A 26,430-nucleotide genomic window follows, 5' to 3' on the forward strand; every position below is an offset into this window, starting at 1 on the left:
TGGTGGTAGGAAAGGAAGAGAGAAATCTCCAGTAAACGTCCAGTTCATTTTAGGAGATAGGTATTAGAAGGTCAGTAGATGGCTTTAATTTGGGACAAGGGAGGGTCTTGGAGAACAGCGGTAGCACACATTTATTTAATGTCTAGGATCTGAAGCGATGTGTCTTCTGTTGTAACTTACCCTTGATGTTATTTTTTTGTAGCCTGGAATCCCTTAATTAATTAATTAATTAATTAATTAATTAATGTCTTTATGGTAATTTTCTCGCATCACTGCTATATTGGTCATGACATTTTTCTTTTTTTTTTTTTAAGATTATTTATTTATTTGACAGAGAGACAGCGAGAGAGGGAACACAAGCAGGGGGAGAGGGAGAGGGAGAAGCAGGCTTCCCGCCAGCAGAGAGCCCGACATGGGGCTCGATCCCACGACCCCCGGTACTACCACCCTAGCCCAAGGCAGACTTGGGCCATTTTTTTTTTTTTTAAAGCTGACAGTGATTTTAATAGGAGACAAAACACACTTTAGGGAAAGCAAAAATATTGGGGTAAAGTGTAGTACTTAATAAAGGTTCAGTTCGCCAGGAGGACAATTCAGAATTTCTGTGTGATGATAAAATTTCCGGCTACGTTTAAAGAACGGCAGACAAGGAAGATCTAAGAAGTCCATAATCATGAGGGGAAGGAGGGCTTAATATACCTCTTGGATAATTACATAACCAAATGCTATAAAATTTAGTGATACGGAATATTGGAACAGCCCAACTTACAAGCCTGTTGCAATGAGTACACACAGAACTCTCTCATTTAGAATCTTGCTCTCAAATACACATGAAACATGCAGACAAACTCTTAAGTCTTGAATTAAAAAAAAAAAAATCAAAATCCCGTTGTCTGACAACCACAACGAAGTTCAATAGAAATCAGTAACGGTAACTAGAAACACCTTCACGCATTTTTTAAAGACACTTCTGAACAGTTCACAAGTCAAATAAGTCATAATGGAAAATCTGAAAAACCCAGGAAGAAACTATTACTTGTCAAAATTTGTAGAATTCTGTTAAAAGGGGTGAACTTTAACCTCGTGAAACATTCATAGCTCTGACGGTCTTATTCAGACGAGAATCCTGACCCGGCCATGACATTTCTAAAAGCAAAAACAAGACCCCCAAAGAAAGGCGTGCCACAGATGAAAACCCTGTGTGAACTGCCCTTGGATGTCTGCAGTACATTTACTCCAGCGAAGAGTCCCCGGAGTTCCTCTGCACCGGGTAGGCCTGAGGCAGCTGGGACAGAAGGTCCGACCTCGGAGCCGCTCGCCGGCCGAAAGGGCAGCGCGCGGGGCGGAGGCGGGGCGCGGGAGCGCGCCCAGGCCCGCGCTGCCTTCCCTAGGCCCGCCGCGCCCGGGGAGTGAGTCTCTGTACAGTCAGGGCTTCTGCTGGGCAGGGCCAGCTGCTAATCTTACAGGCGGACACCGGGGCGGGGGGGGGGTGCCCGAGATGGGGCATATAGGTGGCGTCCGCTGCTGAGAAACACCTAGCGCAGGTACAAGGGTGGCGGCGAGAGGGAGTTCCCACCTGTTGCGCTCTTAAAGAAATGGAGACTTGAGAAAACACCAAGGAGGGGCCGATCGGTGTCTTGCGCGCGCGCCTGGAGCCCCACCCTCGGCCAGAGGAAAAGCCCCTTGGGTGGCAGGCAGGCGCTTCAGAGAGAGCCAGAGGAAAAGCGCCTCTCCCCGCGCGCCACCTCCTGTGCCTCCCACTCCTCCTGCGCGGCCGGCCCAGTCTGCACTCCCGCCGCGGCCTTTGGCCCGCCGAGCCTTCCCACCCCGGCCTCCGGGCGCCTCTCGGCGACCTGTCCCCGAGAGCTCCCATGGCGCCCGCCCGCCCCACGCGCTCCCGGAGCGGAGCCCTCTGCGGGCACCTGCTGCTGGCCCTCACGGTGAGTGGCAGCCCGGCTGCCGGTTCCCGGGAGGGGGCTCCGCTCGATGGGGGAGCCAGGGGAAACTCTGGGAACAGGGGTGGGTGGGGGTGGCGGGCAAAGCGGAGGTTAATGTGTCGCCGGCCGGTTGAACGAATGGAGTTGTTGGAATGGGGGAAGGTTGCCAGAAAGAGGTTCGCGACCTGGGCGCCGCGCTCCCGCAGGGGAGGAGAAGGGAGTCATCCGTAGATGTAATCAGCGCAGGCAGATAGAGACGCAGACGCCAGCAGCAGACGCCCATCCAAAGCCGTGGCCTCTGGGGACGAGCGCGGAGCGCCGCTCCTCCGTGCTTCTGCCGTTCCGGGGGAGGGTGCTGTCCACCTCGGCCGCGGTGCCCGGTTCCGGCCGCGGCGGAAAGGAGCGCTGGGCGGACGGGACCGAAAGTGCCCTTAGGTGGGAGGACTACGCCCCTTTCCCGGGCTTGCTCTCAGTGTGTGCGTGTGCGTGTGCGTGTCTGTAGAGGACTGGTCTCGTCACTCGGCCTGGAAATGATAGATGGGCGGGCCCTAGATGACCCTTTGTATAGTTCCCATTGTCAGCGTGTGCGGTTGCTACCCCCTTAATCTTTAGGGAAATGTTCGTCCAGATCTCTTGTGCAGAGGCATCTGGATTCTTCTCTTTTGCCCTCTCGCTCTAACTTCTTCCCCACTTTAAAGAACACAGTAGCAATGACCTCACCCACCCAAATCTGGGAGTGAAAAGGGGTGGCTTGATTTGGGGACGGACAGTTCCCCGCCCAGGCAGAAAAGCCTGGGGTCCCATGGCCAGGAACGGAGAGGGGGGAGGCAGAAGGTACAGGGATTCAGTGCCAGTGGACAGCCCCTGGCGAGTTTGGGATCAGAGGTTTCCCGGACTGGACGTCCTGAGTCCCCTAGGAAGAGAAAAATTAAACAGACCAGGTGCCAGAAAGTGCTCAACCCGGTAGTGTCCTTTCTCGTTGAGCCCCAGGCGTTGGAGCACAAAGTTGCCTGAAGGACAAGGGGACAAACCTGGAGAACAGACAGCAGGAAGATTCCTTCTGGGAGTGCTGGAGCTGGGGGTGAAATAGTCGGATCATTTCACTTCTCAACCGCTCTTAGTTCACAGTGAATTCCTTAAATGTTTAAGTCATGAAATTGTAGTACTGTCATTACACGGTCTTTCTCTAGGAGTTCTATGGACTTCAGACCCTTAGTTAAATTCCCAGGGCACATTAGTATCATAGAAAGGGCCAGGTGCGCAGCAATTAGTATTTTATGGTTGAGAAAACCGAGAATGGAATAAATAACGGTCACAACATATGTAGCTGATGACAAAGAAATGACTTTGGTTAGATCCCTAATAAAGTTCCCCCTTCTTTTTAAACCACTGGCCATTACTCTCTGAAGGAAAAGGGGCTAATTAAGCATGGACAGTAATAGGCGTAATTAAGCATGGACAGTAATAGGTATGGGCAATAAATAGCATTGCTTTGCATATGCTTACACACAAAACTTTCTCTGTGTGCTCTCAGGTCCTTTGTGGAAGAAAGACGATGAAGTGAATAAACTAAAGGTGACTTTTCTTAGCTTCAAAGCTGGATTGGCCAGAAGTGGATAGATAGCAAAGCACCCCTCATCCTGCTACATTCTAGCTGGAAGGTGTTGTGTGGGTCCTTCTAGCTGCTCCGGTGTCTGTGTGCATATCAGGGCCAAGTCCTGCCAGCCTCAGGTGGTTCTTGTGCTCGTGAGCCTCAAGTGCGATAGATGTGTAAAGAGCGTTTGAGTAGAAGATGTTATTAAGTAGGAGCGAATAATTCCTATTCACTGGGGGAACACCCTTTACATTTCCTCGTCTTCCATGTACCCAGTTAATCCTTCACCATTCTACAAAGCAGCTTCTCCCTGCTTCCTAGTACCGCCTCACCACACACGTGTCTTAACCACTTGAACTCTGGTTTCTACCCAAACATCTAATGAGGCTGCTCACTCTCTAAGGTCATAACGGATCTCCACTGCTAAATATAAACCATTCCTTATGCAATTCCACCTTGTAGATTGTGCCTTTATTGAAATTCACTCCCTTTTTTTCTTTTGACCTTCCTGTTCCTGACTACTCAGAATCAGACTCCCTATTCTAGGTCCTGTCCGTGAAATATCATACAGGTGACTCCTTAGATGAAATTTATTTTGGTAGTTGGGATGTCTTCATTAAACAATAAGTCTTTATATCTCCCCAGTATGATGTGTGACACAGCAGTTATTATCTTCTTAAACAATGTTGCTTTTCTTCTGACATCCTGTATTTCAGTGAATGACACTACCCTGCACCTTGTTGCTCAGGTAGGATGTCTGGAAGCTGTTTGCTTTTCCTTCCTCACTGCTCCCCTCCCCAAATCCATCATTAAGTCCTATTAAATCTACATTCAGAAATACCTTATGGATATCTCTGCTGCTGTCCATCATCTCTGCTATTACTTTTTGCTATTACAAATAATGTCATAGTGAATAAACTTGTGTGTATATGTCATTTCATGTATGGGCAGGTGTATGAATAGAATAGATTAGATTACCAGAAATGGTATTGCTAGATAAAAGTATAAATGACTGTACTTTTGGTAGATATTAACAGCTCCTTCACCCCTCCATAAAGGTTGTACATGACTAGATGGAAAGCTGTTTTATAATGGGTGTCATATCACATCATTGAGGATATATATAGAGTATTATATATAATATATAATGTATATAGTATACTAATATATTAGTTATTATATTAATATACTATAATATTTTAGTATAGTACTATACTCAGTATAATCTCCGATATTATATATTATAGAGCATGTTATATTATACGGTATTATATTATACTATATATCTATATATATAGTATGAGACTACTTGATCTAGGCAGTCGTTTGGCAAAAGATGAAGTCGAACCCATAACTCATGTAGAACACAGAAAAGTCCAAACAGATGAAAGGTTTAAATCTAACATATGATGCCATACAGTTAATAGAAGAAAACATGGTGAATTCCTGTTTAAGTTTGGAGTCAAGAAGGCCTATCTATGGTTCACATGGCTTAGATTTCAAAAGCCATTTATTAATATTGAGAAAACCAATTATATCAAATTATGATCAATATTATAAATAATATAAATCAGTTATATTAAGACACACACACACACACTTGACCATGGCAAAAATAACAACGCAAACAAAAATATTATAAGCAAAGTCAAAGGTAACTCAGATTGGAAAAAAAAAGTGCAGGTCATATTTTAAAAGGCTAATCTACAAGTATATAAAGAGCTCTTATAAATCAAATAGTCCAACATGAACATGGATATGAAAAAGTCCCATAAAGTACTAAAAATGGCCCCTAAAAATATTTCAGCCTCGCTCATAATAAGAAAAGATGTAGTTAAACTTCAGTGATATATTCCTCATTTGGCAAACACTCAGAAGTTTGACAACACACAGCATGGGCAAGAATGTGGTGAAATAGGAACTCCTATAATTGGCGAGTATAACAAAGTTAGAACATTTATGGACTGTATACAGTTATAACAAATACAAATAGAAACTCTTTTACTTCTTCCTTTCCAATTTGTATGCATCTAATATCTTTCTGCCTATTCATATACAAAATGGCAGTTTTAATTATTGACTTCATAGTATTTTTAAAAAACTGCTAAGTCTAATATCCTTTCATTGCTTTTCTTTTTCATAATTTTCCCATCTATTCTTATTTATTTTTCCTTATGACCTTTTAAATCAGCTTGTCTAGTTCCAGAAAAAAATACTACTAAGATTTTTATTGACATTATGAAATTTATGATTTAACTTAGTGGAAATTGATATATTTATGTTGATTTTTTTTTCTATCCAAAATAATGATATATCTTTCTTTTTGTGTGAGTCTACTTTGTGCCCTTCAGAAATATTTTCAGATTTTTCTCAAGTAGGGCTTTACATGTTTCTTGTTAGGTTTACTCCTTGGCCTTTTAACTTTTTATTGCTTTTGAAAATAATTCCTTCTCTTTCATTATATTATTTAACTTGTATTTATGTGTACAAAGACTAAAGATTTCTGTATTTTAATAGTTGTTTCTGCTCCCTTACTGCAATTCTATAGTAATTATAGTAATTTATAGTATTATTAGTTTTATAGTAATTTATTAGTTGATTTCTTTCAGTTTTCCAGGTAGTCATATCAAATGCAAATAGAGATTTTTTTTTTTGCTTCTTCCTTTCCAATCCATATGTCATCTGATATTTCCGTCTTGCCTAATATATTTTAATGTAATGTTAACTATAAATGATGACCTTGGAAAGTATGTTGTTTCTGAGTTTAGTGGGGCTGCTGCTAATGCTTTCCATTAGATGTTGTGATTAAAACATAATATAATATAAAAATCATCTTGAAGAAGTACTTATTAACTCCTTGGGGGCTTTTTTTTTTTTTAAATCTTAGGATTGTTACTGAATTTGGTCAAACGTCTTTCAGCATCTATGGAGGTGATTACATGCCAGGCCTTCTTTAATCAGTGGCTTGAGGTTCCCAGACCAAGCAAGTAAGGTGAATGTGAATCACAAATCCATTCAAGGACCAGTTTGCTTCAGGTTCCCTCTATGGTGAAGGTTTTACATTTGGGGTCCCAGATTAATGTGGGCAGCTCTTTTCTTAGATCTTAGGCAGGTCTGTACTTGATTTTCTTCTCTTTCATTGAGGCCAAACAAGTCTTTTTTCAGATCAGAAGTTGCATCTGATTACCACTCTGTGTTTGAGCTTGATCCTCAGTTTCTGCCTAGCAATTCTTTGTTAGATGGTTTAGGACCGTTAACAAAAAAAACATATCCATTATTTTTCATTTTGGCATTTCCGCCCCCCCGAATGACCTAGCTGCCACTGGAAATGAGAATCATTCCCCTGATCTATTCCGCACACTGCTCGGACTCACCTTGTTCCAGTGGGAGGCTGCTTATGTCATTTATCTGCTTAAAGCAAATCTTTGGTTTCTTACTGTCTTTAGGAACAAAAAGTTCCATATACTTAGTTAACACTGTTCAGAATCTACCCCACACCTACTTCTCTGAATCCATTTTCTTTTATTTCTTTTCTAAGATTTTATTTTTAAGCAATCTCTACACCCAAAGTGGGGCTCAAATTCACAGCCCCGAGTTCAACAGTTGCAGGCTCTTACTGACTGAGTCAGCCAGGCGCCCCTGAATTCATTTTAAACTTTGTCCCTCTTGTGCTGTGAGCATCAGCCTTTCAAGATTTTGTTTTCAGACCTGTGTCATCTCTGGGCTTCACATTTGCTGTTTCTGTATTTGGAACATGGACGCTATGCCTCCTCTTGACATGGCTAATGGACAGCCACTCTTCAGGTGACCTCACCTCGCTCTTACAAGAGGCTAGCTCCCCCTGCTATCCTATCACACCCTGTACCTCTCTAGTAGAGCATTTATCCTACTTTATTGAAATTACCACTCTGTCTTACCCTTTTGAAAGTTTCATGAGGATCATGTTTACTGCTCTGTGTCTGGTACATAGTAGACATTCAATAAATATTAGTTAAATGCATGAATGAATGGATGTCCAGGATACTGTTCTCTAGAGTAGTGAATTAGTCCAGCCATTTTTCACCTTCTCTGCTGTTTTCACCTTAGTCCAGGTCACCATCCTCCCTCTCTTACATTTCTGCTGGAACCTCCCAACTGGTCTTCTTGCTTCCACTCTTGCTTCTCTGTAGTCTGTTCTCACAGGGCCACCAGAATGAGTCTGTGTAAATGCTCACCACATTATGCCATTCCACAGCTTCTAAACCTATGGTTGCTTCTCTTTGTACTCAGAATAAAATCTACACTCCTACTATGGCCTTTTAGACCATATGTGATATGCCCATGACTGTCCCTTTAATATCATCTTATATCACTCTTCCCTCACTCTGCTTTCCTACCATGACTGCCTTTTTGTTCCTCTAACATACCAGGTAAAATCCTCTTCCAGGGTCTTTGTTCTGGTTTTTCTTCCGCCTGGAAGACTCTTCCCCAGTTAGTGAACTGGTTTGCTTCCTCATTTCGTGCGGGCTTCTGGTCTTCCCTCTGTCACCTTTTCTCCCTGTTTTATTTTTCTTATAACATTTATCTCTTGGAATTACATGACTTTTGTGTATTTATTTTTTTTTTTGTCTCACATTATAAGGTAATCTCCATGAGGTCAAGGACTTTGTTCACTGCTGAACACTGCCTTGTATGTAGTAAGCAACCAGTAAATGTTGGTTGAATGAAGAAGTAGATGCATGTTTTCAACGACCTTGAACTGGACTCTTCACACATCTCATTTTACTCCTGTCCTCTCTAAGACAATACAGCCAGTGAAGGTTCTTCTCATCTTTTAATTTCCAATCCAAATAGTCTCTTCACTGTGTCCATCCCTAATTTCCAAATGACATGTAATCACTGCCTTGCCTGATCCTCCATATATAACTTAAATTGGATAATTAAATGTATATTGGCATGTGTAGTGGAAATAAAAATGTGTATTAGAAATAAAAATTTTAATCCAAATTTTGATTATTTTAATTTGTGTTTATAGACTTTGTAAATATAGTATCAATGTTAGTCAGCTATCTTGCTTTTGGTTAAAAGCCTTTGCAAAACTGTAGAATTGTTGAATCTTTCAGAAGCGTGCATTATACAGTTTTAGGGAGAACAGATTTAAATTTCGGTGTGTTCAAATATATATTGTATTGGAATTGCTTACCATAAATCACTAACTCATTTAAAAAATTTTAAGTGAAATATTTTGTAGAATGACCTTACTGGTCACTTACGAGAAGATGCGCCTTCAAAATAAATTCATATTTCAAAGTTCTGTGCTTGTTTGTGTGGGGTCATAGATAAGTAATCTCCAAGTCACTCCGTGATAATGAGTTGATGCTTCTCTTTAAAGCATTGGGTTTTTGTTTAAGATACTATTGATTTGGTACCATAGTTTCATAGGCAATTGACTATTAATTGAAACACTTTGCTGACTCTCTAAATTTGTTTTTGTTTGTTTTTCCTGTTCACCTACCTGTGCTGCCTTCCTAAGTTTTTAGTGCTCTCACATTGGTTGTCATTCGTTCCTCAGTATACTCACCATATTAGTCAGTGAATTTACCGTTAGCTCCTTTTTACAGAAAAGGAAACAAAACCCAAAAGGGTAAGGAATTCTTGGAGTTTACATGCTTTGCGAAGGAGAGAGCCATGACTCTTGGTCCTTTGTTTCCTTCCTCTCCACGTAATTTTGTTCTGATTTCTACTGCAGTATGTTTTTAAGTTTTACTTTGCTACTTGTATAAACTAATTTATAATTATACCAATTTCTAATTTATATGAACTATGTACAGATTAAAAGGATCTTTTTTTAATGTGTAACACTGATTTGATGTTTTAGATCTTAACGTTTACCTGTGATGCCTGCAAAAAAGTCGTACTACAAGTTCCCTCCCAACTAGACGCTGAGAAATTTGTTGGTAGAGGTAAGAAACTGCTAAAATGTGTAATGGATCTTACTTGGTATGATCTTGTAAAATTAGTGTCATTTTTTAGAAGGATAGCTGTATTGGAATCAATAGTTAAAACTAATATGTTACATTATCATTTGTAATGCACATAATATCATTCCAATAAAAGAAATATTGTCCTTTATTGAAAACCACGACTATATGAAGTGGATAAAAAGGCTTAGTTTGAGTAACAAATAATCATTAATATTTATATTACATGGGGGTAATGGCATACGTTATAACATACTTCTATGAAATTGAGAAATAGTATTGAATCTATTTCTTGAGTTTAAAGGTATTGTTTTTGGATTTTAATAATGAAACATTTTGGTATTTTACTGATACATATTTCCAGAAATTGCTTTTCATCAATTATTTATTTATTTATTTTTTTGAGAGAGGGGGAGAAAGAGCAGTGGCGGGGGGCAGAGGGAAAGGGAGAGAGAGAATCTTAGGCAGGCTCTGCTCAGCGTGGAGCCTGACGCGGGGCTCGATCCCACAATCCTGAGATCATGACCTGAGCTGAAATCCAGAGTCCCACGCTAAACTGACTGAGCCACTCAGGTGCCCCTTATCAATTAATTTTTTTCACATAACTCAAGCTTACAAGGAAAGAGCAGACCAGTGAGAGCACAGAATATAATGACTCTAACAATAGATGCAAAGAGTTAAGAAATATTTTTATTTAATAACTGCTGATTAATTTTCTAGATTCTGTTTAAGTTCTCTCATGTGTTACTCTATGGCTAATTTCAGTTAATAAAGAAAAACTTCTTTTGGTATTGGTTTACATACTAAAACACTGGAACTCACACGCCTTCATTTTAGGACAAATGTCTCTTTTTTAAAAGGACATAAAGGAGGTATTTGAAGTGACATATGTGTTTATGCACAATTTAATTAACCATATAGTTTCACATGTACTTCTAAAAATGCAACGTTTACAAGTGTCAGTGTAATTTTAAGTTTTTGGCTCCCCACCCCCAAATGCATAGATTACTGTTAGCACTATATATTGTTTTGTTTTACCTTACAAATGATTGCATGTGTATATTTTCTACAGTTAACCTGAAGGAGTGCTTTCAGTCTGCAAATCTAATTTATTCAAGTGACCCTGATTTCCAGATTTTAGAAGACGGTTCTCTCTATACAACAAATGCTATTCTTTTGTCCTCAGAGGAGAGAAGTTTTACCATATTACTTTACAACACTGAGAACCAAGAAGAAAAGAAACTACTTGTTCTTTTACAGCATCAAACAAAGGTACACCAAACTATAAAAATGAAGCATAATGAATTGTATTCTGCAGGTGTAACATTACCAGGGAAGATGTGGAATCAGAGATGACGTGGGATAGTTCAGCTTGGTGAAGAATGGAAACCATCATGCAACTTAACAGTATTCAAATGGTGGAAAAAGGTTTTGCCACATCAGTTATTCTAGGTTGTCATTGCTTTTCATTTGGGACACAAACAGAGAAATTGGGAGGCTACAGCCTGAGAATTTGAGATTAGACACAAAGAAGCATTTCTTGATCTTTTCCTATAGAATAGATTTCCAAAACAAATTTTGAAACTCTGTCTATATGTATCTTAGACAGCATAATTTGTAGTCTTAAAAAGTAGATGACTATTTTAGGTTGAGATTCAGACCTCAGGCATGCTTATTGGACTCTGACACCAAAGATCCAGGTGATTTCTATTTAACCATCGGCCATAATTCAGTGCAGCAGCTTGAGAGTTATCACCATTTTTCTCTCCCCGTTCTGACACAGATCTCTCTGTTGGTCCCTGGCTCTTCCTAGTTGCTGGTGAGTGGAAGGTGCATATGCTAGATTTAGAAGGTCATTCACTTTATTTCTTTTCCTTGCATCTCTCTCCTCCCATGGTTTTGCATGGCAGTATGGCAACAGTAACGTTGTTGGTTTTGTTTTTGTTTTTGTTTTTTTAATTTTGCTTCTAGGCTTCCAATTTCATCTCCTTCTTCCATGTTCATACCAAGTTATTTTCTTGAGCGTACTGATGTGTTAACAGAGAGGACCGCTATTTCTTCGTTATCTTTTTAGTTTGGTTTTTAAGCACCACCGTGGTCTTACACCTTCCCAGTTAATCCTCATGAGAGATGTGTCAGAGTTCCAATATTTGCGAATAAGGTAACCATGGAATTTATTATTTTTTTCCTGTGTTCTAAATTGAGGTATTAAAGAAGAGGCATTCTAAAGAAAAAGTCCTAAGACGTGCCAAGAGAAGATGGGCTCCTATTCCTTGTTCAATGCAAGAGAATTCCTTGGGTCCTTTCCCACTTTTTCTTCAACAGGTACAATTTACTTTCCTTTCACTGTGAAGGTCTGTGGTTTCCATTTTTTTTTTTTTAATTTGGGCGATGAATATAAAGTTATTTTTAAAAACAGTTCTGTATGACTACATGAGTATGTGTATTATATGTTTCAGTAAATGGGTAAAAATATATATCTTTATACCAGCATACACTTTTTTGCAGTTTTAGTCCTGAAAAGTCCATTTATGAAATTGTAAAACACATCTAGCACTCTCAAACACATGGTTCCTTAATGAATTTTCATATTAGCAGCATGTCGCCTGGGCGCATAGTCTAGAAACCCCAAACATCTTTCATAATAGATGAAATTGCTGACACCAGGACAAATGCCATGAAGGGCAAAAGACACATACATCCTTTCCACTGTTAATCCCCAAGGCCACTACTTAAATCATACTGGATCCACATTTTCTCTCTCTTTCTTTCAGTAGCAACCCCAGCGAATCTTGCCTTTTTCTACTACCCATTGCCATGACCATTGAGTCCTTGACTTGGGTTTCTTTTCTCTCAGTTCTTGAAATTTGAGAGAAACTCTCCTTTATATCCCACCAACAAATTTCATACAGTTGAGAAAAGAGCATCTCAAAGTTGAGAAAGAAATCGTTTGAAAATCATTGTTAGTCATCCTGACATACAGTCAAGATCTTACTAAGAGAATCAAAACAACTTGGGAAAGGGCGCCTGGGTGGCTCAGTTGGTTAAGCGACTGCCTTCGGCTCAGGTCATGATCCTGGAGTCCCTGGATCGAGTCCCGCATCGGGCTCCCTGCTCAGCAGGGAGTCTGCTTCTCCCTCTGACCCTCTTCCCTCTCGTGCTTTCTATCTCATTCTCTCTGTCTCTCAAATAAATAAATAAAATCTTTAAAAAAAAAAAAACAACTTGGGAAAAAATTTGCTTTTTGAATCAAGTACCAGAATATCACACTTGCCAAGATGTTATGTCATTTCTATTCTCCCCCATTTCCACCCATCCTTTCACCTCAGCTTCTATAATAAAAAGATGCTGACAAATAATAGAAACTAACTAAGGAAAGCATTTCCCATGGTTTTTCCCTGTATATAGTAACTTTAAACCTAGCGCCTCAAATGTTATGTATAATAAAACTTCAAGTTTAAAAAATTAACGAAAGAGTAATTTTTCATACTCTGAATACTTTGTTTTCTCAGACAGTTAAAGTCTTAAATGTTTGGTTCATATAGGTACCATTTAGTGTATTTCTCAGTTATTCGGGAAAACTAAGACACTACTACATTATTTTCCTCATGCCTTGCTCTTGAAATTTCTCAATTATTAGCCTTCCTTATTCTGTTGCTGTTTTTTATTCATGCATGATAACAAATTAAAGGGGGCAATTACTTATTGCAACAAAAATGGCAACATGATTGCATAAACATATATAGATGAAAGTTTTGCTGAAATAAAAATTTGTCTCTTATGTATATAATATCTACTTTCTAGATTCAATCTGACACTGCACAAAACTACACTATATTCTATTCCATAAGAGGACCTGGGGTGGACCGAGAACCTACAAATTTATTTTATGTAGAGAGAGATACTGGAAACCTGTATTGCACTCGTCCTGTGGATCGTGAGGAGTATGAATCTTTTGAGGTAAAGTCTAAAGTTTCCATATTGTATTAGTAATTATTAAGCTTGGCTGTTTCATCTCCCATTCTCAATTTGCTTACCTTTTTCTGTTCTCTGAGCTTGTTGTCTCTGCTCTGGCTACATCTGATAGCACAGACTTGAAGCAAAAAGAGCTTTATAGAATAAAGAGCATTAGATTCTTAGATTGGTGTTGGTATGATAGTTTCACCTTTTAAAAAAGATTTTATTTATTTATTTTATATAGAGAGAGAGCATGCCTGAGTGGGGAGAGGGACAGAGGGGAAGGGAGAAGGAGAGGGAAGGAATCTCAAGCAGACTCTGTGCTGAGCAGGGAGCCCAGACACAGGGCTCGATGTCACAACCCTGAGATCATGACTTGAGCTGAAAGCAAAAGTTACTAACCGACTGAGCCACCCAGGCATCCCTAGATTTAAATATTTAGGTTTGGAATTGCTACAAGATGGCCTTCTAAGTACCTGTGATGTTCTGCTTTCTCTGAGAGCTGTTATGAGAAAAATTGGAGTTGAAATTCATATTATAAAATAAAAGAAATAAATTGCATTCCACATACAATTTATAGCCGTGCATTTGTTCTATTTCTAACTTTCCTTTTTTAAAGTAAAAAATTCTCATGAAGAGAATTATCTAAATATAACTACCAATATGCATGAAATTCTAATTAGTAGAATATAGGATAATATTCTAGTTAACTGCACCTGGGGAATTTGGAGTCATAAGAATCCAAAGTTATTGAAGATCCAGAGAGTGGTATTTAAAATCCATGCACTGGAAACTTTCAAACAAAACAAAATGATAGAGAAATGGAAAGATATTCCAGGCTCATGGGTTGGAAGAACAAATATTGTTAAAATGCCCATACTGTGCAAAACAGTCTATGGATTTAATGCAGTCCCAATCAAAATACCAATAGCGTTTTTCACAGAACTAGAACAAACAATCCTAAAATATGTATAGAACCACAAAAGACCCTAAATAGCCAAAGCAGTCTTGAAAAGGAAAAACAAAAATTCCAGACTTGAAGTCACATTACAAAGCTCTACTAATCAGGGCGCCTGGCTGGCTCATTTGGTGAAAAATGTGACTCTTGATCTCAGGGTTGTAAGTTTGAGCCAATGTTGGGTGTAAAGATTACTTAACAAAAATAAAATCTTTAAAGATAAATAAACAAAGGGCACCTGGGTGGCTCAGTCGGTTAAGCATCTGCCTTCGGCTCAGGTCTTGATCTCAGGGGCCTGGGATTGAGCCTCATATCCAGCTCTGTTCAGCGGGGAGCCTGCTTCTCCCTCTGCCCCTCCCCCTGCTTGTGGTCCCTCTCCCTCTCTCTCTCAAATAAATAAATAAATTTTTTTTAAAAAAGATAAACAAAGCTGTACTAATCAAAACAGTGTGGTACTGGCATAAAAATAGAGACCTATATTAATGGAATAGGATAGAAAACCCAGAAATAAACCCACAATTATATGGTTGATTAATCTTCACCAAAGGAGGAATGAATATACAATGGGAAAAAGACAGTCTGTTCAACAAATGGTGTTGGGAAAACTGGTCAGCTACATGCAAAAGAATGAAAAGAATGAAACTGGAACACTTTCTTATACCATACACAAAAATAAACTCAAGATGGCTTAAATGTGAGACCTGAAACCATAAAAAGCCTAGAAGAATGAACAGGCAATAATTTCTCTGGTATCAGCCATAGCAACTTTTTTTCTAGATGTGTCTCCTGAGGCAAGGGCAATAAAAGCAAAAATAAACTGTTGGGACTACATCAAAATAAATAGCTTCTACACAGTGAAGAAAACAATAAAACTAAAAGGCAACCTACTGAATGGGAGAAGATATTTGCAAATGACATATCCAGTAAAGGGTATCCAAAATATATAAAGAACTTACGAAACTCAACACCCAAAAAACAAATAATCCACTTAAAAATGGGCAAAAGACATGAACAGACATTTCTCCAAAGAAGACATTCAGATGGCCAACAGACACATGAAAAGATGCTCAACATTGCTTATCATCAGGGAAATGCAAATCAAAACCACAATGAGATATCACCTTACAGCTGTCAGAATGGCTAGATTCAAAACACAAGAAACAACAAGGATTGGCAAGGATGTGGAGAAAAAGGAACCCTCTTGCATTATTTCTTTATTTTTATGAAAGATTTTATTTTATATATTTATTAGAGAGAGAGAGAGAGAGCATGAGTCGGGAGGAGGGGCAGAGGGAGAAGCGGATTACCCGCTGAGCAGGGAGCCTGACACAGGTGGTGCTCGATGTGATCACATCTCACGACCCCGAGATCATGACCTGAGCTGAAGTCAGATGCTTTACCGACCAAATCACCCACGCGCCCTGAACCGTCTTGCATTGTTGATGGGAATGCAAACTGGTGCAGCCACTGTGGAAAACAGTATGGACATTCCTCAAAAAGTTAAAAATAGAACTATCCCACAATCCAGTAATCACACTGTTTGGCATTTACCCAAAAAATACAAAAGCACTAATTCAAAAGGATACAAGCACCCCTATGTTTATAGCAGCATTATTTACAGTAGCCAAATTATGGAAGCAACACAAGTGTCCATTGATAGATGAGTGGCTATGAAGAGTGGTATATAAATGCAATGGAATATTACTCAGCCATAAAAAAGAATGAAATCTTGCCATTGCAATGACGTGGACGGAGCTAGAGAGTATCATGCTAAGTGACATAAGTTAGAGAGAGATAGATACCATAGAATTTCACTCAAATGTGGAATTTAAGAAACAAAACAAACATGCAAAAGGAAAAATAAAAGAGAGAGAGGCAAACCAAGAAACGGACTCTTAACTATAGAGAACAAACATGTTACCAGAGGGGAGGTGGGTAGGGTGATGGGGGAAATAGGGGATGGGGATTAAGGAGGGCACTTGTGATGAGCACCGGCTATTTATGGAAGTGTTGAATCACTATAGTACACCTGAAACTAATACAACACTATGTTAACAACCGGGATTAAAATGATAGACTTAATAAAACAAAACAAAACCAAAAAACCCCACAAAATAATCTTCAGGACTGTTCTGGGAAAATAATAATAAAAGTTGTTAACACTCATCCCTAGTAGTACAGCACTAGTAAAGAAACCAGGATTATCTATGTTATTATATTAGATAAACATAAAATGCTGTAGTACACCATGGCATTAACCACCTCCTGTGACATTAAGGTTACGTCGACATCCCCAAACAATAACAAGTGGTGAAATTCACGCCGCAGTGCTGAACAGTCTCCAAATTGAAGCCAAAGGAAGTTGGAACCATATTTCAATTTTGCTTTTCTCCTTATTTGACTCTTCACAGCTAATTGCCTTCGCCACAACTCCGGATGGATATACTCCAGAACTTCCACTGCCCCTGGTAATCAGAATTGAGGATGAAAATGATAACTACCCAATTTTTACAGAAACAACTTACGTTTTTACCGTTTCCGAAAATTGCAGAGTTGGTGCGTACCTATCTTAACAATGTATGGCAACTTAACATTTTAATTCATAAATTGAATTTCACTGTGACCATTGGGAGGCAGCATATTCCGCTGGCAAGAACAAGGGACTTGCCAATCAGGGTTGCTGTGGGTGGGAATTTTGCTCTGCTTTTCACTAGCTGTGTGCTCTGACCTTGGGCAGACTTCTAGTCTTGACAAACCTTAGTTTCCTTATCTGTAGAATGGGTTATGATATGCAAAATTGTTGTGAAGATTAAATGATGCATCGTACACCTGGAAGGCTAAGTCTAGTGCCTGAAAACTAGAGAAATTACTCAATTACTTACTGTGTGAGATAAAATAAATACTTCTAAGAGAACACACTTTAAAAAGAATAAGTCTTTGAGCAATTAAAGTCTTAGCCTTGAAGAGATCTACTGATATCCCATACTGATTAAACGATTGGCAGTACTCTGAGCATTATCATAAAGGTCATTGAGAGTAATACAAAGGTTTTCTCAATCTTATGTCAATGGACCTTATCAGCTGGAAGTTAGAATGCAATTTTTGAGTCTTCCAGAAAGATCTAAGTAAACCAAGAGTTTTGGACACATTTTTGACCATTTGATCAATGTAAGGGCAGACTTAGAAATAGAAGTTAAAGAGTAGTTAGAATTCTTTAGTCTAGAAATACAAGGGCAGTGGATGGATATTATCAACATTTATAAAATTATACAGTAAATACGGACATGGTCACCAAATTCCCAAATGTTAGAATGCTGGGATATATTTAAAAATGATACTTCATATAAAAGTCTGCAAATGTATAAAAACTACTACTCAGCCATATAATTAAGTGGTCCAAAAGCTTTCTGAGGTAGATGGAAAGGAATGAAATAAAGGGGATGTTGAAAATGTAAAAGATTTGGAAATTAAAGAGGATTTTTCAATATGTAGGTTCTACCGTGGGACAGGTATGTGCAACTGACAAAGATGAACCTGACACGATGCACACGCGTCTCAAGTACTCAATCATCGAGCAGTTGCCAGCATACCCCACGCTGTTTTCCATGCATCCAGCTACAGGCGTGATCACCACATCATCATCTCAGCTAGACCGAGAGGTAACATAAATATCAGCAGACAAAACCTGATTATCACATCGCCATTGAATCATCTCTGTATATATCTCATATAGCACCTGTAGATGTGTTTGTGAAAAGCATGTTGTGAATCTAATTTTAGAAAAGTTATTAAGTTTGCTGATGGAAGTCATTAACCTTGCAGTGTGCTAATTTTGAACTGCTAATGTGTTCTCTCTTGAAATGTATGTTTTACAAAGTCAAGTCACCTAATACTAACATTTTTTAGTATAATAGTAAAAACAGGAAATGTCAAATATGAAAAGTGAAACTTTTGGAAGTGTGCAGACATTTGTTATTTACAGATAACAATGCTTTTTTTTTTGCCTGTATCATCCCTTCCCCAACAATCTCATCTACATTCTTCCCCTTGCATAGTTTAAGAGGAAATTTATTTCTCTTTGATCTCCAGTTTACCATTTTCAATCGACTGCTTGAAATCCTGATTTGGATGTTTCACAGGTACCTAAGATGCAATACACGTAAAATCGAACTCTTATTTCCTTCTAAACATGCTCTCCTTGCCGTGTTTTCTAGGTAAAATGACATTAATACATTCTTTTCCTATTGATAATTTTTCTCTTGTCACCCTGAGTTCATGTTCTCAGAATTGTATTTGATGTCTCCTCTTGCTCCCTTGTTCAGATCACTTTCCCAAACATGGTGCTGTTACCTCCAAAATTACCTTGTATTTATATTCTGTCCATTTCCACTGCAGCTATCCTAGGTTAGTGAGTCATTCACTTGGTTATTCAACTATTACCTCTTCCACCAAGCATTTATTCATCTGAATTCTTAAGAGTGTTTATCTGGCCTACTTACTATGTTTATAATCCTTAATCTTAAGGTATAGTAATACATGTTTGTCAGGTATTTCTTTGATTCCTAAGACTTCATACCAGATTCATTTCATCTTCCTCATGGATTAGAGTAGTGGTCCTCAAATTTTCTGGTCTCAGGACCTTTTATACTCTTAAATATTATTGAAGATTCCACAGATCTTTTGTTTATATGGGCTCTATTTATTGGTATTTATTCCATTAGTATTTAAAGCTGACAAAAGTTTAAAATATTTATTTATTCATCCATTTAAAAATCATAAATATATTACATGTTACTATAAATAACATTTTTATAAAAAACAATTACACTTTCTAAAACAGTAAATAATTTACTGAGAAGAATGACACTATAATGTATTTTTCCAAGTCTCTTTAATACCTGGCTTAATATAAGATTGGTGGGTTCTCATATCTCCTTCTGCATTCAGTTTGTTATAATATGTAGCTTTAGCTAAAGTATATAAAGAAAATGCAACATGAGATGAAGTTAGAAAAGAGAGGAGTATTTTAATAGTAATTTTAGGTCATTGTGGCTACTCTTTTGATACTACACCAAAACTTGACAAGTTTTGTTTCATAAATGTGTTTTTTGCAATGTGCACTCTAAAGCCTTATCAAGGAGCTTTCATACTTTGTTATATTAAATCCATTGGTCTGTCTTGTACTCTGGACAATTTATCCATGTATAATTTTGTAACATCATGTGTTGACCATTTGGAAAATAGTGTTTCACTGAATTATGTAGATCTTCCATAGATTGACGCATTTCATTAAGCAATATAGAAAAAAAATACACCTTTTCACCTCCCTTGATATCACAGAGGTTGATAAAAGTTTTTCAGAAGTCTCAATTTGTTTGAAACTCCAATTTATCATTGACAACAAATAGTTGTTTTCCTTGAAGTGACAGATTCACTTTATTAAGATATAATGGCTTCCAAATACACTAGTCTGAATAACGATAGATGTCTTTCATGTAAAAATGGTATTTTGTGCAGTAAAACCCCCAAAACAATAACTGGTTTAGTTCTTAAATAATCACACAAGTACTTCCCTTGAGAAGAACATCGTATGTTATGTAGCAGAACTGCTTTATGCATACCTCCCATTTCTTCACTAGACTATGGGTTGGCATTTAATACAATTTGATAAAATTAATCATTTTTTACTGCATCTACAAGGACATTCCTAAGTGAAATTATATTTTATTTTATTACAGTTGTATTTATTTTATTTATAAATTCATTTGTTTTTACTATATGTGCCAGTGAAGAGTACAGGATCATTTACAGAATAAATGAATGAATGAATTGCTGTTATAGCTCCAGAAATTATGCAGATTTTTCATGGGATTTATGTGCTCGGGAAAAGCAGATTATAGACCAAATCTTCTTTTATCAAGTCTTGAATAGCTCCTTCTACTAAGTCAGTTGAAAACATTGGACTAATGAAGGCGTCTTGGAGTGTTACCCAAAAGTGCTCTGGAGACACTTATTGATGCCAGGATTCCAGCTTTCATCTGTTCCTTTCAACCCCTTAAGCTCTTTTTTTTTTTTTTTAAAGATTTTATTTATTTATGTGACAGAGAGAGACAGTGAGAGCAGGAACACAAGCAGGGGGAGTGGGAGAGGGAGAAGCAGGCTTCCCGCTGAGCAGGGAGCCCGATGCGGGGCTCGATCCCAGGACCCTGGGATCATGACCTGAGCCAAAGGCAGACGCTTAACGACTGAGCCACCCAGGCGCCTTAACCCCTTAAGCTCTTTAAACATCACACTTTTTCTTCTACCTGAAGATATCACAAGTTAATATTTAGGTCCCAAACTTCATCTCTTTCTTTGTCTTATTAGCCAGTTGATTATTTTAAATAAATCTTAATTCACTACAAACAAAATATGTATTCTCTCCTTGAAAGCACACTAACATGAGTTTTTAAATGAGGCCAGTATTTTTCAACTCTGCCTATGTGACTGATTATGAAAGAAGAGTACATGAGGAAAATCATGTGTGTAAAAAGCATAGAGATAGAGAAATTTTAGTTTTATTTTAGGTAACATAACAGACAAAGTTTAAGAAGTGATGGAGTTGAGAGAAGGGCAAACCTTCTTGGTAGAAGGGCAGGATGGTTTTTTACATATTTTGTCTTATGAAAAGAGGTGAATTATATAGGAAGGGTATTAGTATCATCGTTTTGTGGAAGAGAAAACCTAGCTAAAAAGACTTTTCCGACGGCCGGAGAGATTACATTTGTTATTTTTAGAGTTAGGAAAAGAACCCAAGACTCCTCCAATTCATCCAGAATGCATTATTATTAGAATTGCTTTTAATCCTTTCATGCCTCAGTACTTAGGATAAATGGAACGTTTATGAGGACAAACACATTTTTTTTTTAAAACTAGCAATGAGCCTTCTACCGTCCCTGATGAATGTAAAGCCCTAAGAACCAGATTACATTTTCCATAGAGAGAAAAAAAAATTACAGTTCCAGATCTTTTTATAAATGTAAATATTTAAAAATCTGCCTTTTTTATGGGAGGCTATTTTACTTTATTATTCAAGACTGGTGTAAGAGTAACTGCTGTATATTTTTCAGCCTAAGAATGTACTTTGGATAGGAGATAAAGATTTTGATTAACTGCTAGGCAATTTAAAATGTCCTATGGCTACCCCTTCCCTTTCTGGTGAGTAAAACTAAAACCAATTTTTCTATATTCTATATAGAGCAGCACTTTAAATTTGAGAAACTACTCTTTTCATAAATTAATAGAAAATTACTACTGTGAGGAGATTAGTCTTTTGCCAGTACATGAAAGCTATGAAATTTAATAGTGTACTTCTTAAATTTTTAATGTAAGAAAAATTAGAGTGTAAAATAAGATTTCAGTTACAATGTTGCTTTCACTCAATAATTAAATTCTTTCTTTTCAGCTAATTGATAAATACCAGTTGAAAATAAAAGTACAAGACATGGATGGTCAATATTTCGGTTTGCAGACAACTTCAACTTGCATCATTAATATTGGAGATGTAAATGACAACTTACCAACATTTACCCGTACTTCTGTAAGTACATGATAGTAATAAAAGAAAAATGTAGGACCCGGTGTTAATTGCTAAACATGCATAACTCCATCCATGCCTGTCCCGTTATTTCAAATGCAGTGTCCCCAGTCACATGACAGTAAATTGGACTTAGGGTTTGAAATCATGTAAACATAGTCCTTGGAAATGAAAAGAACTGAGTTTATTTCCCACAGTGCTCTATTTGTGACAGTTACTAATTAAGGCTTTTTTGTTTTTATTATTTTAGTATGTGACATCAGTGGAAGAAAATACAGTTGATGTAGAAATCTTACGTGTTACTGTTGAGGATAAGGATTTAATGAATACTGTGAATTGGAGAGCTAATTATACCATTTTAAAAGGCAATGAAAATGGGAATTTTAAAATAGTAACAGACCCCAAAACCAATGAAGGAGTTCTGTGTGTGGTTAAGGTAAGAGTAAATTAGTTATTTGTAGCTTATAATATCATAAATTAGCATACTAGAACTTAATGAAAAGAAGGGAATTCTGGTAAATATAAGAATAAAATAGATACATCGGTAAATATAAATGCTGTGTTCTCCATAACTGTAACAGGATGAGTATATTCAAATTGGAGAACCTTTTATAAAGTCATGGTATTTAAAATAATATTGTATGTGTGTGTGTGTGTTCAATAGTATCCACTTTGTAACCAATATGTCTTAACAATTAAAAAACTGGCACAGCTTTGATGCCTATGGGACAGTGCCAAACTTTCCTAGCCCATTCTTTCTGTAGCTGAATCAGGGAGCCTTCACTTATTTCCTGAATTTCCCAAATGGTGAGTTATTCCTGGTGAGACCCATAGGGACAGCATTTGTAGATTTGTTCATCTATATCTAGCATACATTACAACCTTAGCTTCCTTCTTGGTTGAGAATGGGAATCCTCAACCATTCAAAGATGCAAATACTTGTGAAACCTCCTTCTAATACTATTCTGCAACATCCCAGACTTCCCTGCCAATTCAGCAGCCAACTGGTAGCCCATAAAGCTACCTGCTTTGGACACAGTCATAGTCTTATTTCTGCTGTATCTTTAACTAGAACATGATTCTATCCTGGGTCCATGTAGTTTCCCTCTTGTACATATTCACAAAGAGCATGAATGAAAAATGACAAATCCTTTTTCTTACAATGATGAAAATTAAGTGCAGTTTGTGGGTTAATTTCTATGTTTCAAAATAGCAGAGAAATGTCTTTTGAATCATATCTCTTGCCTCATCCAACCCCTGCCCTAATCCTTGGTATTCTAAGAAGCAATTTTATCTCCATGAAGTCCAAGACCTGACAGAATTTCTGTCTTGCAGGAAATGGCTTTACCTATTCTCATTACAGCTACATATCAGGCAAGATAAAATAAAAACCTTCCATTAAATTTGGTACTACTGGTTCTTTAAAAAGTAACTGGGATGGAAGAGCTAAAAAAGGAAAATGTAATGTCCATGAGCTTTCTATTTTCTTCTCTGTCCTCTCTCAGAAGCATTTTATAAAATTTGACCCACATTTTCTACCCCAAACCAGGTACAGATAATTTTATTCATTTCAGAAGGATAGGATAAGCTGAACCAAAATGAATGGAGTAGTAAATAACCATTGATTAGGGTATGGAGGTCCTAAAGTAATTTCTCAAGTGTTAACCTTGAAACACCTGCATTAAATGCTTTTTGAATTCATTATCAGGACCTCTTGATATTACTGACAGTTGAGAAACAGTCTTTGTTTTGTTTTGTTTTGCTTTTCTGGTTCCACCCAAATACTGAATCAGGTGGATTCCCCTCCTCCAACCACCACCTGGTTTCTGGGTATATATTTAATATTCTCCTGACTATTCTCAACACTAGTTATGTATGCCAGTTAGCATGGCCACATCCTAAATGTCTTGATCTGATTTTCACGACACTTGTGTTTTGTAGCCACTGAATTATGAAGAAAGACAACAGGTGAACCTACAGATTGGCGTAGTTAATGAAGCTCCGTATTCTAAAGAGGCTAGTTCACAATCAGTCATGAGCACAGCAACAGTTACCGTAAATGTAAAAAATCAGGATGAGGGCCCCGAGTGTAGCCCTGCAGTGCAAACCGTTCAAATTAAAGAAAATGTGCCAGTGGGAACAAAGAGCAATGGATACAAAGCATATGACCCTGAAACAAGAAGTAGCAGTGGCATAAGGTATCCTGTTTTAGTTAACTCCAAATTTACCATGTTTTTAAAATTCATAACTTGTTGGGGCACCTGGGGGCTCAGTCGGTTGAGCGACTGTCTTCGGCTCGGGTCATGATCCCAGAGTCCTGGGATTGAGCCCCGCATTGGGCGGGGAGGGTGGGTGGCGGTGGGGGGGGGGGTCCTTGCTCAGCGGGAGGCGTGCTTCTCCCTCTCCCACTCCCCCTGCTTGTGTTCCCTCTCTCGCTGTCTCTCTCTCTCTCTGTCAAATAAATAAATAAAATCTTAAAAAAAATAAAATTCATAACTTGTTTTGATGCCAGAATTGTAATTTGGCCTATGATACAGTTTGTATTTTCATTCATCATTACTAACAGGTATAAGAAATTAACTGATCCGAAAGGGTGGGTCACAATTGATGAAAACGAAGGATCAATCACAATTTTCAGAAACCTGGATAGAGAGGCAGAGAGCATCAGAGATGGTATATATAATATCACAATTCTTGCGTCAGACAAAGGTAAGAACTTTGTGTTTAAGTCCATCAATTTCCGCCTACTTACATCCTCAGTTTGTAAACCACCAACATCGATTTGAAATCAGCTGCATATATTCTCAAAATGTATTTCTCTCCAGAAGACATAGAGCAATTGAAAGGTTTGCTGTAATTTATTAACTCATGGCTGCTTTCTAATAACACCCTCAGTTTTCTTAATTATAAAATAATTTAGTAATAGAAATACTGGAAACCATAATTTATTAAAAGTAAACAAGCACTGAAAATTGAGAAAGTTATTTTAGTAAAATTAGCTTCAATTTATCTAGTCATTTCTTTTAAAGTATTTGCTTTGGCAGGAAAATTCATTGCATGAAGAACATATTGATTACTCCATAGTGCATTCCTACAAAACTGTTCTATCTTTTTACAGGAAACTCTCAGTATACTTGGGGATTAGAATTCTAATTAAGGACATTATATAAAAATAATCATAGTCATGATTAATGGTATGTTATAAAATTAGAAAGACAACCACTGAATCCATAAAACCATATGAAATGTAAAATGTTCTGTGAGTCCTACAAAATGGAGAGGAATATGAGCACAATGGTTATGTATGAGATCCATTTAGTGCATAACGTACATTTGACGTTTGTGCATCCATAAACTAAATATGCTAACTACAGCAAACATAAGTTATTACACTATAGTTTACAACATTAGAGTTTAGAAGCAATCTTGGAAGATGTTTTAGGTGTTTCAGTTCTCTCTAAATGAATGAGAAATGGTTCCTACCCATTGATTGAATCGGTAAGGTTGTAGTTATTATTAATTTAACTTGGATTAATTAAAGAATGTCCTTTAAAGGCCTCAGTTTCCTTTGTCCCTTTGTCAGGACATGCTTTTTGGTCAAAGGCAAGTGAAAAAGAAGAATAACATGAAAATCAAATCTGTTCTTTTTACATTTCAAACAGCCCTTGGCAAATGGCTTGTTGATGGATCAAATAAATTTGTTGTCCAGAATTAAGAGATTTGGGATATAATTTTATTCTACATTATCCTTTGTTGAGAGGAGATAAAATAATGGAGAGTTCAAATATTTGTATGGAGTTTAGATGAGCTAATCATCATTGTGGAATAGAATAAAAGTGTCATGGGGACTTTTCCATTCATTTCTGTTGAAGAGGGTAGGGACTAAATGTTACAACTATTTATTTTATGAACTGAGATCATACAAAAGGGTTTTTTTTTTCCTTGTTTTGTTTTTATCTTTTCCTAAAATCAATGCTGGCTAATTTCATTTGGACCCTCCCAGCTGCTTCCTAATGAAAGATGCTGTCTTGTGAGCAGTGACCTCAGGTCCATTCTCTCTTCCCATCTCCCTGCTTCTCTACAGCACTGGCTTTCTCTTTCTAAAACTCTTGCAAGGCTTCTGTGTGTAAATTTTTCCATGCTTTCCTCTGTGGTCCATATGCTTTCTGGTACTACCTTCTGCTCTCCTGAACCTAGCTATTTCTTCAAACTTGGGTTCAATTTCTCTCTTCTTCTCAATGTCTTCTCAAATTAAACTCTCTTGGCAGTGTCATTCAGCTTTAGGTTTCTATGTTTGTTGTATTATTCCAGCTTTGGGGAGGAGTGTGTTCTCAAAATTTTTGAAACATTGATCAGGAGGGTGCCACGCAGAAAAAAATCACAAAACCATGGGTAGTTCACTTTCCGTGACTTCATATTTGGAATTAGTACTTAACTCACATAGAATT

At 37.8% G+C, this 26,430-nt stretch overlaps 1 protein-coding gene across 5 annotated transcripts in view; it reads left to right on the forward strand.

Moving 5' to 3' along the window:
* The first annotated feature begins 1,597 nt into the window (after window positions 1–1,597).
* Window positions 1,598–26,430, forward strand: part of DSC2 (desmocollin 2) — a 35,243-nt gene continuing 10,410 nt past the window's right edge. For 2 of the 5 annotated variants that reach the window (XM_025886628.2, XM_073898370.1), the window contains exons 1-11: window positions 1,740–1,940; window positions 9,389–9,473; window positions 10,564–10,763; window positions 11,697–11,816; window positions 13,296–13,451; window positions 16,818–16,962; window positions 17,899–18,065; window positions 21,851–21,985; window positions 22,233–22,418; window positions 23,924–24,180; window positions 24,549–24,691. In XM_025886628.2, the coding sequence (XP_025742413.1) occupies window positions 1,872–1,940; window positions 9,389–9,473; window positions 10,564–10,763; window positions 11,697–11,816; window positions 13,296–13,451; window positions 16,818–16,962; window positions 17,899–18,065; window positions 21,851–21,985; window positions 22,233–22,418; window positions 23,924–24,180; window positions 24,549–24,691 (1,663 nt within the window). In that variant the 5' untranslated portion in view covers window positions 1,740–1,871. Of the gene's footprint in view, window positions 1,941–3,471; window positions 3,513–9,388; window positions 9,474–10,563; window positions 10,764–11,696; window positions 11,817–13,295; window positions 13,452–16,817; window positions 16,963–17,898; window positions 18,066–21,850; window positions 21,986–22,232; window positions 22,419–23,923; window positions 24,181–24,548; window positions 24,692–26,430 lie in introns of all 5 variants that reach the window. The other 3 variants (XM_073898369.1, XM_073898371.1, XM_073898372.1) reach the window with 2 other exon arrangements.

This window comes from Callorhinus ursinus, unplaced genomic scaffold (assembly GCF_003265705.2).
Source record: "Callorhinus ursinus isolate GAN/ISIS: 27379988/994484 unplaced genomic scaffold, GSC_fseal_2.0 scaffold11, whole genome shotgun sequence".
In the NCBI taxonomy this organism is placed as follows: domain Eukaryota; kingdom Metazoa; phylum Chordata; class Mammalia; order Carnivora; family Otariidae; genus Callorhinus; species Callorhinus ursinus.